General features: G+C 40.2%; 1 protein-coding gene across 1 annotated transcript in view; it reads right to left on the bottom strand.

Annotated features, from left to right (window-relative positions):
* The window catches only part of ERBB4 (erb-b2 receptor tyrosine kinase 4), a 584,914-nt gene that overhangs the window by 129,313 nt on the left and 435,812 nt on the right, over positions 1-19,789 (bottom strand). The window contains exons 13-16 of the mRNA XM_030952612.1: positions 16,688-16,820; positions 14,444-14,537; positions 12,878-13,032; positions 7,143-7,187 (exon numbers count right to left, since the gene is read on the bottom strand). Of these exons, the coding sequence (XP_030808472.1) occupies positions 7,143-7,187; positions 12,878-13,032; positions 14,444-14,537; positions 16,688-16,820 (427 nt within the window). The remainder of the gene's footprint in view (positions 1-7,142; positions 7,188-12,877; positions 13,033-14,443; positions 14,538-16,687; positions 16,821-19,789) is intronic.

Raw genomic sequence — 19,789 nt, 5'->3', positions numbered from 1 at the left:
GAAAACTCAGAGTTTCACCTGACCTAACTGCTAATGAGCAAGCATGTGTGAACAGAACAGAAATCTTGTGTAAAGTCATGTGGAACTCTGTGCCTCACCCACAGCTGTCAGGAGCCAAAGCCCAGGATTCAGCAGCTGGATTTGCTTGTCTCTGTCCAACTCAGTACTCTGACTCAAAATTTAAAGGACATTGCAGCTTAGATCATGAGCTGATCACAGCTGGAAATTATTGTCACAGACATTCAAGTGTCCTGTCCCATGGCAGGAGGAGCCACACCACCCTCTGCCTCCAAGCTCTGCACAAACTCATCTTGCTTGGAGGAAAAAATTCCCAGTCTTGATTTCACAAGTCTAGTGCTGGAGAAGAGAACATTACCACAGAAAATCATTCCAGGGATTAATAACCTTCATTAGAAATGCACTGGCATTTTGCTGCTTTGAATATCTCTCAGATTTCACCCATTTTACACCTGGAAGATACCCAACTCTCCTTTTCAGTCTGCTAGACTTAGTGCCATCCTCAACCAAACTTTGTCTTCTTACCTATGTATTTCTAGAGGAGAATCTGGCTCTACACCTTCACTTTCAGCCAAAATAAGCTTTAGCTGTTCCAAAACTTCATTCCAAAGTTCCAAAACTTCATTCCAAGACACAAAGTACCATTTGCAATGGCTCTTCCCTAAAGCCTCTCTAACACACATTCCTGGGAAAACAGTCTCTCTGAAGGTACAGGGCCTACATTCTTGTTCAACTCTCTCCACTACCACTGTAACCAGGGAGAAAAGAGGCAAAATATCTCTACTTTACAGCAAGGAGATGCAAAGGAAGCTGAACTAACAAAGAGAGGGCAGGCATAGGGAATGAGCTTAGCATTAGACCACATTTCCCATTAGAAATTGAATTTAGTTTTTTGAAACTACTACCCAAAGGTACAGATAATTTACATGACATTTTCCCAGCCTGTTACTTTACTTTACAGCATGGAAAAAATTATAGTAAGAATAAGTAATTTCGTCTGATGGCTTGATTTCCTAATGCTCTCTTCCTGAATGATTGCTGGTATTGGTGGTGATGCTTCCACCTTTGGTAAATGCTGAAGTACAACTTCCTACACACAGCACCAAAGTCAGGACTTTGTTAATTCCTTGAAACCTACAGCTTGTTTAATTACATTTACTCATTTACCACTGTGTTTGCTACACACTAGCAAAGTATCAAATTCAACACTGAAATTTCCATTCCTGCAAAGGACTGGAAAATGATATTTCCATTCCTGGAAAGGGACTGACAGACAACTATGCTATCATCCTTAGCAATCTATCAGCTAGTTTTGATCCAATACTGGGAAAGCTGTTGCAATTTAAATGAGAAGTAAACATACATTTTGGTGTGTCAAACAAAAAAGGTAATGTCAATGTGCAAATTTGAATCTGCATTACATGTTCTATGCTCTATCATTCCAGAAAACTGGTGTTAAACAGGCAATGAAAAGCAAAATACTCTAAAGAACCTCAGCCAAGATCTTCCTGCTTCATGCAGGAATTGCAGCTCCTTCATACCTGAGTAAAGCCACAAGGAGTAAGCCAAATTGCAGAGAATTAAGTCTGGGCTGGGCTCTCAACTCTAATACATTTGTCATATTAATTTTTCTAACTAAGAAAGAGTAACCAATCCTACATTGCACAGGTAGATTGGAAGTAAGACCACAAGATTTAGTTCTGATTTATTATGTATTAAATATTAATGAATTATTAAGGAACTATTCACTGAAGTTTAAACAACCCTACATCTTCCATATTTCTAAAGCTCTACAAATGTATATTTAATAATAGATAATTAATTTATAACAGTATTAAATCTAAATTAAATCCTTATTTCCAGCCATGAGAGAAACCCATTGGAGAGTGGTGAGATATATACTGTTGTTTTATAATAAGGTCACTTCTCCACGGCAAAAATTTATTTCTGCATTGTGTATTATTTGTGTAGCCAAATCAATACAGAACCCACAACACAAGGGTGATGAGAAACCAAAGCAATCACTTCTGCAATGGCACTGTGTGTTGTTTCTCATTCTAACAAACCACTTATTAATTTGCACTTCCTATTGCTTCTTTTTTTCCAGCAGTGACCTATCACATTTGGCCTTCATCACTCATCATTTTTTCTGCTCATGGTTTCAGTAAAGATAATTTAGTCAATTTTCCAAACAATTTTCTTATCAAAAATGAGCATAGCTGTTGAGAAACTTGGTCAATGAGTAGCAACAGTGCCAAGATCCTGCAAGAGTTTATTGCCCACATTCTACTCCTTGTACAACAAACTTCTAGGAACAGATTTCTGACCTTGCTCTATCCTACGCTCTCTCAACAGGATCCTCAAACCACTGGAGCCACAGAACAGATTTAAAACATCATTGTGTGAGAATTGCTTCCAGTTCTTCCACTCTCCCAACCTTACCAATTCATTTCTCTCTGCAGTAGCATATCCTACTAAGTCCTTCCATACCATGAGTCCATGGCAGCCAACCCTGCTGAGCAAAGCAAATGAAGCATAAGCCCTCACTGATCACAGACAAATCTTTCTGAAGGTGGTGCAGAACAGAAGGTTTAACATATTGAGCCATTATTAACTGTGGTCAGACCTCAAACTGAAAGAGGGGGAACTTAGGTCAGATATGAGGAAGAAATTCTTCCCTGGGATGGTGGTGAGGCCCTGGCACAGGTTGTCCAGAGAAACTGTGGCTGCCCCATCCCTGGAAGAGTTCAAGGCCAGGTTGGATGGGGCTTGGAGAAACCTCAGGTTGTTGAAGGGTCACAGCCTATGGCAGGGAGGGCTGGAACTGGATAAGCTTTAAGGTCCTTTCCAGCCCAAACCATTCTAGGATTCTGTCTGCACAACAGGAAAGAAGGAATACCCACCTACACCCTTTCACAAGAAGGCCAGTCTTAAAATGTGGAAGTGGTAAAAAAAATGGTGGAGCTCACAAAATCACCAGCTGCAGTGACTTTCATTCATGTTCCAGGGGTACCCTAAAGATACTCCTCCTAAAGCTCCAGGCAGGGAAATGCCATGGTGAGAATTAAATTACCCTCAGCAAAGGTCTGGCTTCAGAACCAGTTCAGAAGAGGCAAGGTCACCCACAGAACTGGGATTTCTCTACGAGTCTCTTTCATGAACTCGAAAGGAGGGTGTGGCCAGATGGGGGTTGGTCTCTCCTCCCAGGCAACCAGCAATGGGACAGGAGGACAATGGGGAGGTTTAGGTTGGGCATTGGAAGTTCTTCACAGAAAAGGTGAATGGTCTGCCCAGGGAGGTGGTGGAGTCACTGTCCCTGGAGGGGTTTAAAAAAAGATTTTAAAAAGTGCTATGGTTTAGGTGATAAGGTGGTACTAGGTCACAGGTTGGACTTGATAATCCCAAAGGTCTTTTCCAACCTAGCTCACTCTGTGATTCTGTTTGATGACATGTAAGATCTATGCAACCCATGGAGGAAGGATCTGAAACTGTTCTTCTAGTCTGATTCTTAAAAAAATAGACCTGCTTCTTCAACTGCTCTGTTCTGATACAGCTTCAGAAAGCTCCATATTAAGAGTCTCTCGAGAGCAGCATCTTTTACCAACCAAGTAACATAGCTTAGCTGGTAGTCAGAGATCTTATTTTCCCTCTTATTTTATACAGAGATCCTCTGCCCCTCCAGAATAATATAATTATTCTATAAAAGCAGAGAGCATATGGAGTGTTTTCCTCCAAGCAATGGAGCTGAGCACCGTGAAAACCATGAACATAAGCATTTTATTAGAGGTGGTTTCCCTTCCCCACCAACTACTGAGAGCTGCTGTGAAATTCTGTTGAAGTCATACTGTGACAGGGTACAAAACAGCTATGAAAGGATTTGCCTGCGTTACACAGGGTTTACTGTTAATTAGCTCTTGTACACATAAGCAGTAGATAAAACCAGCTCTTTTTTTTGTTGTTGTTGTTGAGGAAGTGATGATTTGTTGAGAGGACATCCTTTTTGGATACAAAACTAGCAACAGCATTGTAATTAGAGTTAACATCTACACAACATTCTATTGAAGCACTTGACAATAGTGGGCCTGGCTAATTAGTTTCTGTTAGTTAAAAGGGAAATGTAAATGAAATTTTCTCGGGGCGTAAACAGAGACAGCAGCATACTCAGACCACGAACATCAGTGCTGCTGCTGCTTCTTTCCTATCACATTTCTAGATATACAATCTCACATGCTCGAGAAAACAGAAATGCCACGCCTCTTTGATGATCTCTTCTCTCCTAGTATTAGGGTGAATGAAGCCTAGTAAGGATAAACCAATTAAAATTCATACTTTAGGTAAAATCTTTGTCCACAGCCTCACTCCAATCACTGCACTAACCAAATTTTTCTGGTGAACCTGAAAGGAACCAGCCTCTCCTGACTCTCTAGAGTGTTTTCTTAGTGAACAGTAGAGCATTATTTTTACAGTTTTTGAATCCTCCTTTTAGATAACACTTATCCCAATCTTGGGAACAGACATACTCATCTTTTTGCTGATTGTTCCAAAATATGCTGGAATGCTCTACTGTGTGCTATTTCAACCACAAAAACCACTGAATGTAAATGCCAGAAGGCAGCAAAAGGAGGAGTGGCACTGTAATAAGAGGCAGGAAAGGAGAATGGATAACTCCTTTGGGCATCCTGGCAAATTCCAGCCTTCTTCTGCTTTCCATATTTGCTTTGGCAATTTCTAGCAAAGACTGGTATGGAAGGTGGAACCAAAACCAAAGCCCTACAAGAATAATCCATACAGGAAGCTGCATGAGGAGCTGTTCTTTTGGACAGAACTCTATTAAACCTAAAGGTTAAAAAAAACCAAAAAACAAAAAACCAAACCCAAACTACGCAGAAAGAAACGCATTGCCAAAAGGCTGATTTTCCCACAAACTTGAAGGGACTAAAGATAAGCAGAAAAACTGAAGTTTCACCAGCCATTTGGAAAACAAGCCATGTGATGCACATCTGATTCATCTTGATTAAACATGACAGAAAGAATTCCTTTGCTATTCTACCAGACTCTTACAAAAGCCTTCAAGTCAATGAATCATGGCACAAACAATTTGCAAACTAAAAAACTGGAAGGGAAAGCAACACTGCTATGGAAATGGAAATAGGAGAAGATGAGGAATTTCTTGTTTGGGTTAAAGCCCTGTTCTCACTTTTAGCAGAAAAACCTGTCCCCTTCTACTCATTGATAATTCACATCAATGGAAAAAACTCAAGTCAATAGGTAAGGGTCAGACTCATTATTAATTAAGATTTACAAGTCTCAGGAGGGTGCACAGCTGTTAAAGAGACATGAAGAAGGTTCTAGCTAAAGTTAAATGCATCCATTTTGGATTTACAACCCTACTGTAACAAAAAGTGTCACTTTGCCAGTGCAGTTTTGCCCATTTTTAGCCCAAATAGAATGAACCATTTTCACAATTAAAAAAAAAAAAGCACAATTTCACAAATCTATTATAGAGGTATGAAGTTTCCTTCTTTGCCTTGAAAGTGAAAGAATACATACTGACATTTAAACACAGTGCAGTAGTTTTCCTAGAATAAATTCAGCAAGGCTGAAACAAACAAAAAAATATCCATCAGATCCAAAGGAAACACTTGAGACTGAATGGAGCAGGAGTTAAACCACTGAACAGAGTAAAACAATTCCTCTCATTTCTGTAGTTTAATAAGGCCCTTAAACTTAAGGAAATAATAATAATAATAATAATAATAATAATAATAATAATAATAATAATAATAATAATAATAATAATATAATAATTATAATAATAATAATAATAACAACAACAAATACATTTTCTGTATTTGTGCTTTGAGTGAAGTTGATAAAATTAGGGCCCTTAAAACTGGGGCAGCTCTGTTTGGATGAGTCCATCGGAAAATGAGGCCCCACAGAAATATCTCAAAGTGGATATACCAGATGAGAAAGATTAAAACAAAATACTGACATATTGAAAAATTCATCTCCTGTTGCTTATTCATTGGTTAATGAATTAAGTCAGAACTGATACTGATTCAATAAACAATTGTACCATTTAATTGCATTTATAGTGCACTGTTTATCAAGTCCAAATATGTTCTCCCTCATAAGCTAGAAATAGGTATATCCACATTATGTACACAATTAGGAAGGAAAGGCAACCTTAAAACCTTTTGAAAAAGACAAGAAAAAAACTCAGATTGAAAATCTTAATGAGGTGGGTTGGATTGAATTTATGCATTTTTCATCTAGTCTTAGCTCAGGAGAGTAATCCCAAAGCCTAGAAGTCATATTAACCAGTTTGAATTTAAGAATGAACAAACTCAATAGCAATGTAGGGCTTTCATGAAAAAGAATGCAGAATAAAGCCTACATGAATTTGTTTCAATTGTCATTACTGAAAAATAAAATTGCTGCAAGGTTACAATTTTTCTTTTAAACAGAAAATGAAAAAAAAAATCAAATAACAGTTTTATGTGAAGTAAGGAAGAAATTTTGTTTTGCTATAACATTTACATTTGCAAGGAAAGGTGTATGGAAGAAAGAGGCTCATTGGCTTTTAAATTTTGTCTTAAGCAAAAAACAGCAAAAAACAACCCAGCAAAGAGAAAACAAATGCATTCCAATTTTACCAGAATTTTTACCATCTAATAAAATTTAATTTGGAAATTCAGTCTGTAGAATGAATATCTACAGGAAATTTCAGAATTTAATCCTTATCAATTTAAGTGAAAAATAAAAACACTTTTAAAAATCAGCTTAAATTAGCAGAATATCTAATTGGCTTTCAAACAGAAAGCAAATTTGGCTGCAGGGAGGCAGATCTCCCAGAATACAAGGTGGGTGTGTGTTCAAACTGGCTGCTATGACATGGCAGGTATGGAGGATGCGGTGGGGATGTTACCTAGCGTGCTGGGGCAGAGTGGACTGCCGTGTCCATGGATAGAAAATGCAGTCATGACTAGCTGGGCCTCTACACCTGCAGGCAATTACAGAACAAACCACGTCATTGCCACGCCCCAGGACATGCACACGCATGCGCCCTTGTCCACACGTGCAGGATGGAGACACACAGGCAGCCAGCAGCCAGCCAGTACCTATCCATCAGCCCAATGCAGTCCTCCAGGTGTGGCCCTATGCACCTGCAGCAAATCCAAAGTGGAAACAGGGAGAGAAAGAGAGACAGCTGTTATTTACACACCCAACGAGCAGGAATCCCCTTTGCGTTCTTAATTCTAGCTCTTCTCTGGCTAACAGAGACCTGTGTCACCAAAAAATTATAGCTTGTGACAAGAGGAACAATAATGGCAGGCCATATCTTGGCTCAAACAACACTTTCACCTGTGTAAGTGGGAGTCCTGACAACAGGGCTGCTTTTCCTGTGTGTTTTTATGAGTCATCAAACCAGTGATTACTGCACAAAAGCTGTTAATTTACAAGTCGAGATTTCCAGGAGCACAATCCAAAACTTGCTTTTCTTTCTGTAATTGATGCAATTGTTTGTTTTGTTCTAAGCTTCCAGCCAGGGTAACTGAAGAAATCCTTTTTTAACAGAGAAGCTCAAGGATCAACTTCCAGCAACAAAAACCACAGCAAAATGGTGTCTGCTGATTCAGACATTTTATTCTGCTTTCCTTGGGTGCTGCCAGAAGTTCTCCACCTGCACAATCAGCAGGTGCTCACCAAAGGCACTGGAAATGTAAGGAATCACTAAGTGCAGCACCACTAAAACACAGCCATGGAAAAGAGTTTGCAGAACAAGTGTGTGCCATGTGTGGATTTCCCTTGCCCCCACGAAGAGCAGGACTGGTTTCCTGGTCCCCTGCATTCAAACAGCAAGTCAAATACACATTTACACAGCAGTCAGGATTCTCAGAGACTAAATTTGAGCTTTTAGGGGTTAAAAGCACCTGACCCCCCCTTCAGGGCTGCACACCCAGCTAGGCATTTTAGCCATGGGGAGCACCTGGCCCTCGGCATTTAAGGAAACCAAACCATTTATTTCCACTCTTTAAGAAGATCTCAGAGCCATTTTATTAACAGGCCCTTTGGCTGTACATCTGCTACAGGCAGCAGAGGTGATCTGACACATGAGTAGACTGCAACTTACTTCTGTTGAGGCATTTTAAATATAAGGTGTGATCCCCAACTCTTTTAAAGTTTGCTGTTTTTTCAGGTTGGCTTTGATGGAAGGATATGCATGTCAAAAAAATCTGAGAGTTCAAATAGGCTCCCACGAGATGTTCTTTCTGCTTCACCATCACTTGCCACTCCTCAGCTTTTGCTGCATTTAAATTGGGATCACTCTGCCATTAGAAAATGAATTCAATTTCCCTGTACCTGCTCATCAGGGAGAGCAGCGCAAGTAAACCTTACCCTGTGTTTACTTGAATTCTTATTTTCACATAAGACATTTACTCTGACACGCCAACACAAACTGGAAGGATTTCCTCAATGACTGCTTCCTCGAGTATATGTGCAGACACAAAAAAGATGTGTTAAAAATCCAGATAACGCATAAATGTAAGGGTTGATTTAAACACAGTTCAAAAACTTAATAGAGAGAACTCTTGGAATTTCAGCTGTCCTGGGCATCAGTACTTCAGAATTCAGGACTGTCTGAATTCTAACCCATCTCAAACACATCCAATGATTCTTCCTTTCACGGCATTCTCAGCAATTTGGAAAAAACAAGCTCAGCAATGAAGGAGGCTGAAGAATTGCTCAGATTGTCCATTTCCTACCATGCTAAAAAAAGCTGAGCTCAGACTCTTGCTGTAAATAAAAAGAAGAGGATCTTCAAATCAGAGGTCTGAGAGCCGGTTTAGAGAACTGGCAAACTGACATCAAGAGCTTCTAGTCTTGGAGTCACTTCACATGTTCATTTGGAGAACAAGACTGAATCCAAACTGTACTGCTGGACCTCACCCAGTGCAAGTTGAAGTATCGTTGATTTTTATTTCAAATTGTAATCTTCTTCCGTGGGCTTGGCTTCCCCAAAGAGAGAACTCTGTCCGGCTGCAATTCCATTACTCCTAGTGAGGCAGTTCCCAGGCTCCTCCTGAGTGGCTGTCCTGATTACATGCAGGGAAGTACAACACTGGAGTCATGGCAATATTTATTCACAGGGTATTTTGTACTCCCAAATATCAGGTATTTTTCCCCAGGAGTGAACTCCCTTCATTTCCAGGCTTTTTGACCCACATCAGCCTGACACAATCATACATCATGCTGTTCACACCCACTGTTCCTTCTGCTTGGAGTCTGGATGATATTTTCTTTTCCAAGTTGGCTCTGTAAAATGAACTGGTTAATTGAGACGTGCCAATTCATTAATGATATATTCAGTACCTTAAATAAGTTCAATACAGCTTATCCAGAAAATTACACTTGGAGCTCATCCTAGCTTAATAGATAATCATCCTCTGAAAGGAAATTTGGGGTTTTGAAAATTGCAGTAACAACAATTTTTTTTTCCAGGAACAATCCGGAAATATTGTCATTTATCAACCTTCTTTAAGATTGAAAGGTGGAGTTTTAACTGCACAGATATGAGGTAGCAAAGCCATTCCACACCAGATGAATTCTCAAAAATCCTGGTCACTGGAAACAAACAAAACTGATTTTACAATGGTGTAAGTGGATTTTCTCTGGGCAGGAAAAAACCTTTTTTGTGATGGTCACACAATTATTGTTATGGATAAAATCAGACAACTCTGCCCAAGGGCTACTGAGCTAACAGGTGAGGGGAACAAAGCTGAACTGGAGCAGGGGCTAGGAGGAAACTTTGCAAAACAGTTTTTCTTATCCAGAATGTGTTTGCATTATTCTTTCATCTGGAATTCAAAGTTTCTTCCTAAAAATACACCTAAGTTTTAGAGACAACATGGTGCTTCTGCCCCCAGATCCTTTCAGGGCCACACACTGCTGGAGCTCTCCTGACTTCTCTGGTCATAGCTTAGAAGGAAAAGAGAATTTTGGTGAGGAGTAATGCTCTCCCTTCAAAAAGCTGTGTGACAAAACATGTTTCTGTGACAAGGGGAGGTGTCCAGTGAGATCTCCCATTTGTGTCCTGCCCAGCAAGGAAGCAGGCTGTCACTTGCTATTGTGTAATTAGTGTTTTATTCCTGTGGAACTGTTCAGTTTTGGCTGGCTCTGCAAGAAGAGGTGCCAAATGCTTTCCAACTCTCTTGAATTAAGTGGGATAGCTGTTCCACGTGCCTCAGATCTGCTCCAAACTGGCTGCAAGTAGCTGATACTTATCACAGGCATACAAGGGCAGGAGCACAGTTGTTGCATGCAAGGAAGCCACTGTCTGACAGTTCTTCTGGTCAATGCAAGATCATTAACAGGGCTGGATAATTACCCACCTATTAAGAGAAACAGTCATAACACTTGAATAAGGGAGGAGAATGGTGCTAGCAAACCTCACTAAAGCAGTCCTCTGCAAATGCCAAGATGGAACTTGTGGCAAAACACAGGAAACAGAGGTGGGACAGATCCTTTCTTGGTGACAGCTGATGGGGATGACTGGAAACATCACGTGAGAACTAAGAACCTATTTTATCAAGCAGCACTGCAGGAATGAGCTAATACCATCCTGGGAAGCATTGCTCTGCCACAGCTCAGCCCTTTTGGATGGGTATCCCAGCTGTACTGAGAGGGCACTGCTGTAATTCCAGCACTTGATCTGGCAGCCAGGAGAACAGATGTGGGGGATGAAGCAGAATTAAGTTTTCTCTCCACCTTTCAGCCATGAGCCAAATAGCAAGCTGTGTTCTCTCCACAACCTATTTCAGTGAAGAATCACGACTGAGGGGAATTTAAACACTACTTTGTAAAGGAAGGGTATGAAACTAGAGAATTCAGCCTTGAAGGAGGAAAGGAGAGAGTAACCGATTTCCCTTCTCTCCATGGGCATATTTAGGCCTTGACAATGTTGGCAAGAAGATGGACAACCTGCAAACCCCAAACATCTTGGGCAGTCATTAACAGCTTCATTAACATAATTACATGCCACAAACTCTCTAGGAACACTAAAATGACTAGTAAGCCATGCTTAGCCAGACTTGGGGGGAAGAGAACCTTGTATTTCTAAGGGTTAAAAAAATACCTAAGAATAGACCCATCAACTCTTTAATAAGAGGACAAATATTTCCACAGGGAAATTAGTGTCAAGGAAAAGGGATAGTTCCTCATCTGAGAGATGAGAACATCATGGGCTTTGTGTACATAACTGGGGGAGAGACCTTTAGCCCTTTAACTTGTCCTTTTTCTGGGGATGGGCACACTGTGGGACATCCTTTCACCTAATCAGAAGGACAAAATAAAAAGGAGGGAAAGCCAGAAGTCCGAGGATTAAAAGGACAACATCACTTGGCATAAGGGAACCCAGTGTCAGCAAGAGTTGCCAATGAGGACTGCCAAGGTCAGCTAGAACTGCCTAATGCCCTTCACATTTGTGCATGAACTAGAATGTCACATTTTCAGCACAAGACATAAAAACCTCCCTTCTCAACCCAGGCAGATAAAAATAAACAACCAGTTGCAAAATATTAATGCTTATGGAGAAGTGGAAAGGCATGGAAAACCTTCTGCTGTCCTCCTGGTCTAGGAGAAACACAGTTGGGCCACCAACACTAGAAACAGCTGTGTCAGTTAGAACTCCCCAGGAAAGAGGAGAGAATAGGAAGAAGGAGGCCAGGAGAGCTGCAAGGCACAGTAAATCCATCACACATCCATGGTTTGGCAGATTAGATCAGCACTGGCACCTTCTCCATCTATGAAAGCCAGGACCAGAGTTCCTGGAGTGAGCTTGTCTTTTAATATTATTTCTTCTTACCCTCTTCTTCCACAGTAGCAGCGTTTTTCTTATTGCCTAACTGATTTAAAGGGTCTGGGGGGTGAGACAAATGTGTAACAGATCCTGGCTGTGTCTCTGTGATGTCCCCTCTCATTTCCCTAATGGTTCTATTGTAATTAGATTTGCAAAACCAGCAAAAGGTCTCATTTTGAATGGCAACAGCTGTTGACATCAAGATTACATTGAATAATTTACTGGTTTAATTTTAGCTGCTAAACAATAAGAGCCTCTTGTTGAAGATTATTTCACTGGCTGATATTTTCTCTTTTTCCCATTGCTGCCTCTTCCTCTCCTTGTATGCTGGACACTCTGAATTGCCCCATGGAAAAGGCAGTAGTAATTTCCATGGCCTGTGCAAAACTATAGGTGTGTATGTGACTATTGCTTTGTTGTACAGGTTCTTAATTCTGGCTCAGATTCATGGGCCGTATTATTCCAAGTGTAACAAATTCCAAGTGTAATAAATTATTCTGGGCACTTCAACAGGACTTCAGAAATTGATGTTCAATCTCAGGCTCCTGTGCAAAGTCTGGTTTCAAACTCTGTGCATCAGTCCCTGTAGGGAATGGAGAGCAGTAACACTTTTGTCTCACAGTAGTGCTGCAGGCTTAGGTCACCAATACCCAGTAGTAGAGATTCTGTCAAGGAACAAATACTAAAAAAACCTCATTTTACAGGCCTAAAACTAAGTGAAAGGGCAGCATTTGCTACAAACCAGTGTAGAAGGAAAGCTGAGAGCATTGCTGTGGAAAGTGCTTCTCTGTGGTCTTCAAAAGGTTTTTTTTGGTGATAAACTGCTGGGCTATCATGACTAAAAGCTGAGAGACTGAAAATCAGAGGTTAAATTCCTACTGCACACTCTCTTTTCAGGAGTGAGACAAGTGCATTATTAAGCCAAGCTAGCTCTAAAGCACCCTGTGCTCGGAGCAGTGCATGGATTGGAGGGCTCCCTGCAGAGCTGGCACTCACCCCTGGGTGCAGTTGGGATGACACGGATGGCACTCCCGGTCCTCATCGGCGTACTTGAAAATGAAGCTGTTGGCCCCCTGCAAGCCATCAGGACATTTTTCCACACAGTTTGGACCATCCTTAAAATGGAAACACTTTGTGCAGTGGTCAGGTCCCTGGAGAGCATGGAAGAAAGAAATGTAGAGCATTCAAGTTAGTCTGTCCTTTCCTGCTGCACTAGGGTTGCGCTGGCACACACTCAGCAATACCTGCAGCAGCTTCTCTTCCCAAGGAACTGGGAATTACCTGCATGGCTCTAACCTCTGTTAGGGAGCAGCAGACACAGAAATCCTGGTGCTTTTGGCCATTAGCTTCTTCTGTAGAGTGCAAGACTAAATACCAGCTTCTAGATGAGCTTCTTAATATTATTGGTGTACTTAATACAGTCAAGTCAGTGCCCACTTGGATGCTGAGAAACTTTCTGCTACATTATTTAGCACTGAACCACCTTTGCAAAGCCTTCAGTGGGATCTCCTGCCTCTGCACCCCAAAGCTATTTTCCACAAGCATTCTGCACATGGCATCTGGTCACAGCAGGAATGAAAGACTACAAGGTCTTTTATTCTACAAGATAAAGGACTACAGGGTCTCCTTCTTAATACACATGAAGACCAAATTGTTAAGACCAACAAAGCAAGACCCCTGGGCAATGTAAAAGTAAAATTTTAAAGCTGTGATGATAAGCCAGTATATAGCTAAATCAGGTTGAGCATTGGCCTAGGATTTTATGTCCATACACCCTGCTACAAATCCAAATTTCCTTGATGGGCTGAACACTTGAAACGTTAACTACTTGCCTTATGGCTGTATTGCAGAAAACCACACTATTGTAAGAAAAATTATAATGCCTCTCTTTTTTCCATTCATTAAGTCACAGAAATAAGGAAATAAATTACAGGCTATATTTTCTCAGTTATGAAGAGCCTAAAATACAACTCCTCATTTCCAAAATACTTGTGACTTAATTTTGGCAATACACAGAAAACTAGAAGAAAGAGACAACCTCTATCTCCCAAATGAGCAATAATCTTTGAAAGAGAAGTTACTGGCCATTATAAAGGTGAGAATGAGTTAACCATCATTTAGGATGCATGAAAAATGCTATCTATCAAAAGAACTTAAAGGCTATCTAAGTACAAAAAACCTCCCAGCATATTGTTCAAACTGAGGGACTGAGACAAATTCCCCCTCTTTTTTTGGGAGGGGGGGTGGTATAAAGAATGAAAATAGGGATAAAAGAGAGCACTCAAATCCCAAATTCATGCTGTCAGTCTGTAAAAATTGCGTGCATCTGTACCACTAAAGCATTAAGACAACTCAAGAAAGAAAAGGAAAATTTTATAAAATCACTTTCTTAAGGAGGCAGATCCCAGCACAAGCAGAATTCCTTCCCTACACACAGACTATGTGAGTCTTCTGCTTTTGTTTCACTAATTTTTTTTTCTTCAGTACATTTTTGCAAGTTACCCTGAACCATAACAAACCAAGCAAACCAAACCCTGCAAACACGACAGGCTGTGTCCTTACCGGCCCATAGCAGGTGATCATGTTTTCTTCCATCTTCTCACACTGGGGATCACACTCCACGCACACAGAGCCGTTTGCAAACTCTCGGAATTCCCTGAGGAGATATTTTGCAGGCAGGTTAAGAGAAATCTGATTCTAAGACAAAACTGAGCTCACCTGGCTGGGTCTTCACCTGATGGAATTGATCCTGTCACAGCAGCTGAGGACAGGTCACCACCTCATCCACAGCCATGTGAAGCAGAGACACCTTCTTCACCAACATAAAATGTGAGAATTTATAAAATCAGAGCTGCTGTTATCTTCCCATTGTCATAACCATGTAATGAGACTGATGCTGGAAAATAAAACAGCTCAAGACACGATCCTAGCAGTCTCGTCCTGTTGGTGATTTGTACATAGCCCTTGGCTGGCAATATAAAACCATAGTGGGGGCCTTCCTCTTATTCAGAAATACAGACTTCATTAACAGGACAAAATTACTGGTTTCTTGATTTTTACCTACAGGATTGTGGCTCCGATTCAGGAAGCCACTTGCCACATGTGAGCACTGATGGCAGAGGTGCCCTTGTTGCAGGTAGGTCTCTATGAACACATGTTTTAAAGCCCACTCTCCAAAAGGCTCATGATGTTTTCAGCAATAATTCTAGACTGGGGTCTCAATCTATAAAATGTCAAAACACATCCTTTTACTCAATTATTTCATGTATCCATAAGAAACTACCACTCAAGTGACTGGTTTTTTTTATTAACCACTTTTAAGAAGGAAAAAAGGTAGTGATGGCAGGTTGAATTTCTTCCTTCAAACATTTCAGCTGCCAGTTTCCCCTCACCACAAACCTCCAGCGCTCTCCCAACACAATCCATCCCACCTTCTTCTAGGCCAAGATGAATTCACATCTGAGCAAGTTGCTTCTCCCCCACTAAAGACAGACTGAATCTTTGTAGTAGGCTCAGAGTGGACCAGGCCAAGCTTTGCAGGGGAATCCCATCTTGCTGCATTAACCAATTACAATATTTGCATTAACCAGTTACACATGTGCTGCACACTCATTTTAGGGGGCTCCAGAAGCATCCAGGTAAAGGTTCTGAGCTCAGGTGGTCACTGCTCATCCTCCATTCCTCTACAGCCATTAGGATCTGCTCAGGACATCAGGATGGAGCTGGGGAAAACCTCACTTGAACTCACCCTTCCCTGGCTCTGAGAGTGGATTTTCCCTGCTGAGGACTAGAAGAGATATCAAATACAGCTTGACCCCACCTGAAGAACTGCTGCTACCCTACAATATCAACATGCAGAGCTCTCCCACAAACAAAAAGTTCTCCCCCAGCCCAGGTTATAAATATTTTCACATATTTAGGACAGAACTGAGCGTGTGGAAAGTATCAATGCCATTCACTGATAGATAGAGAACAGAACAGAACATACTGACTGAGTCTCCTCATGCTCTTACTGAGAAAGGCTCCATGGCAGCAAAAGACACCAAGGGGGGACAAACTTACTCCAGTGCACTGACAACACAACTGGGGTCTGCAACTCTCCTTATTGGGGGATGAAGGGCGAGGAGAGAAGCTTTTCAGTACACAAAAACTGTGCTCTGACAAAGTATTTTTTGCAAGCCTTCTCCAGATGGAAGAGTTGAGAATATTTTCATGCATTTGTGGGAGTTCATTTGCCTCAGTTCAGCTTTACCTTTCTGTCATAAGGCAGATTCAACCACCTTGTGCTGTGGAGGTATTCCCCCAGTATAGCAGCAATAGGAAAAGGGGCAAGAACTCCTGTTGGGTTTTAAATTTGTATTTCTGTTTACAATTACACAGTGCATTAAGAAAAAGAGAGTGAGTTTTTCTACTTTGGGGTCCTTATTCAGAGAATTTCTTTTTCAGATGCCTGAATCCAACTCGTCTGAAAGAATATAATTGTATGGTTCTGAAAAAGGGTATCAAGTAGGGAAAAATGAGGGGTTTTTGGTAACTTTTCACCTAAATCAAACTGCTCACTTTACCAGCAATACAAAAGGTGCAAAGTGATAATGCTGCAAGAAAACTTTAGTCAGTGGAATACCAGGGAAAGCATTCCACACAAATTCAGATTTAGAAATCCTTAAATCTTACCCCATGACATGTTTCACCCCAAATCAGTAATACTGGCAGTGGAGCCAGATGCTAATGAATGCAAACCCCAAATGACTAGCTCATTGAAGTCCTCAAGAATGCTAAGGGGAGAACCCAAGGGCAGTGTCTTACCCGTCGTAGAGGTTGCAGGAGTCGATGCAGGTCCTGCCCCGGATGAAGCGCTTGCAGGACAGGCACTGGTCTGGCCCTGGGCCCCAGCAGCCATCACTGGAGCACAGCTCATTGCACACCATGCCATCAGCAGCTGCAGAGACAGGGGTGCTGTCAGGAATGCACACAGCCCCCCCAAACCCAGGGGAAAACATCCCAGGGGCATCCCACGCACTCGGAAACGTCACCGGGGTGAACCCGTTGCCCGGGAGCAGGTGAGACACCAAGTCCAGAACTCACTTTGGTTACAAATCCATTGCAGAGTTAGGTAAAGTGTGCTGTTTGGAGTTGTTTAACTTGTTTAATAAATTTATTGTACTTGTAAAAAACCTGTATTAATTTACTAAAAACCTAACCAATTTACTATACTGGTAAAAAACCTGTAACTTACAAAACTACCTCAAACAAAATAAAAATAATGTAAACTTCCAAACTAGAGGAAGATAAGAGCCCCTTAGACCTTGAAACAAGAAGCAAACCAAACCTGGAACTACAAGAAGCAAACTAAAACTGAAACTACAGGAAACAAACAACCAAAGAGCTCTCTCTGTACAAAAACTGATAAAAACAAATTGTAACGTGAAATTAGTAAATAGATATAAAAATATATATGAGTACATGTATATATTTTATATATAAATATTTATATAATAATATATTGATTCATAATAATGCATGTATATCTAATTATATATAATTTATTTTATATTTATATGTAAAATATTATACTAATACATATTATATTTCACATAAAATAATAAAAATTAAATAGAAATTATTTAATATAAATAAATATAAACCTATTGTGAAACTTAACACATATACAACAAATTAAGAGACAAAAAAAAGAAACTAGACTCCCAGAGAGCGCACATGTTCTTTAAAGAACTATCCTGAATGCAGCCAGCACTAAATAATAATACATACCTACTTCACAACCTTTACATGTTTTTTAGATAAAGTTTTTTCCACAAATCACAGGACAGAAAAAAAGCAAATCACCATTGTGCCACAACACAAATACACAGAGCACTCAGCTGGATATTGTACACACTTCTGATCTGCTCCTTTCAGAAAAAACTGAGCAGGAAAAAGATTTAAGAGAGTGCTCCAAGGATGATCAAAACCAGAGAAGAGCTTCTAAACCAGGAGAAAACAGAGAGGTAGGGGAGAAAGGACATGATTAAAGCTGCTAAAATCCTGAATGGCAAGGAGGAGGTGAGTAAGCATGAAACAATTGTTCACTGCTGCTTCCCAGTCCCTCGTGGGCATTCAAAGAGACAGGAATCCAATAGGGTTAAAATCTGAGATTTTTCTTCATAGAAAGTAAAGATCAACCTGTAAAATTCCCTGACACATGACATGATAAATGGCAAAAATTTAAAGGATTCAAAAAACCAACTGTCTGAATCCACTAAACTTCTATTAAACTACAATATAAAATGCTACCTAGGAATTGAGGATTCCCTGAAATAAAACTTATGGACAGTGGGGAAATAACTGAAGGAAAGACACCATTAATGATGATTTTCAAATTGTTTACAGTAAAATCACCTGAAAAGCCAAAGAGCCTTTATATTAAAACCCTCAAGCCCACATGAAAATGCATAATGAACTAAGGGTGAGAGGGAAAGTTTGTTTCAAACAGAGTAAGTCTGTACTTTTATTTTCTACAAATCATTCTCTGTGTAAATATCTAGAGGATGTGACAGATGGAGAAAATGAGCAAAGAGTAAAGGGAACACATTATCTCTCCAGCATCTGAAGGAAATCCGGGTGCACTTTCAACCTAACCCTGGCACGTGAAAGGACAGAAATTATTTGAATTTATTTTTGCACAATGCAATGTTTTACACAAATGGATTGCACCCTGGACTGAGTAAATTAAACCCAGCAAGGACCTGAACTATCAGAGACAGCAACAATACAGACACTTGTTTGCTTTTTACACCATTGGAAGCAACTTAAGAGGAATAATAAATGAAAAGGAAGTGTGCTGCTTGAGTTCTACCACCCTCTCCAATACTTTCTTACTCAATACACCACAAATAACCTCAGGCATGAGAAGCCTGAATATGTTTTATCAAGGCTGGGATTTAGTTTTTTTCCTTTCTATATCACATATAATTTTTAATGCTGACATCCAAAAGGTACTCAGAAGTATTTTTTTGGCTTTTCTTTTGCCTCAAAGCTCAAACCAGGAACAGCCAAATACAAAGTTATTTCATTTAGGAGTCATTGCAGGTGCTCAGTATGCTTTAAAGTGTATTAATTATCACAGATTCCAGCACAGCAAGAGGGACTCAGGGGGCCATTTCAGAGAGATGCTTTGTCCTCCTTCCCTGAGCTCTGCTGCTGCAGTCAAATGAGCCAGACCAGCACAGCCAGGATGAGCAGAGACACAAAATTCAGCTTCTCTTTACTGTCCTCACCTCACTTCCTTTTAAGCACATTAACATTTTTATAATAACTATCAGATGTCAGTAGTTCCACTATGCTGCCACTGCCTGAACCTGCAAATAAAAACAAATACCACAAAGCCAGAAACTATCCTACTTACAATTAAACAAACTTTTCATATAGTTTCATATGTTTTTTGTTTTCTAATCAATCACTCATTTTAAATCTTTGTCATGCAACAAAGAAAACTTAACCAGGTTTGGAAATCCCTTCATTTCTCATTTTTAATTTAAAGAATCTTGCTAGCTCTTCTGATTTTGTTTTTCCACACTCATCACAGAAAGGCTGTTCCCTGTTTCCTTTCTCACCTTCTTTGTGACTTGAAATTGTGATTTACCACTAGTGATTTCCTTTTTTTTCATTCTTGTCACCCTTCAAACTACTCTGGGATCAGAATTGATTTGCATGGACAGAGTATTTCACTAAAATATCTGTCCAAATAACAAGGGATATTATTACAAGATAGCTCCAAAATACAGTGAGTAACTGTATACAAATAAAAAGAGTTTTTCAATAAAGAAAATCATGATTACCCCATTGAAATGTAGCCAACACAGTGCCTGTAGTCTTATGAAAAAAGGAATAGAAACAAAAAAAATTATT

This window comes from Camarhynchus parvulus, chromosome 7 (assembly GCF_901933205.1).
Source record: "Camarhynchus parvulus chromosome 7, STF_HiC, whole genome shotgun sequence".
NCBI lineage: Eukaryota > Metazoa > Chordata > Aves > Passeriformes > Thraupidae > Camarhynchus > Camarhynchus parvulus.
The sequence above is the reverse complement of the archived record's forward strand: the minus strand, read 5'-3'. Positions and strand labels throughout refer to the sequence as shown.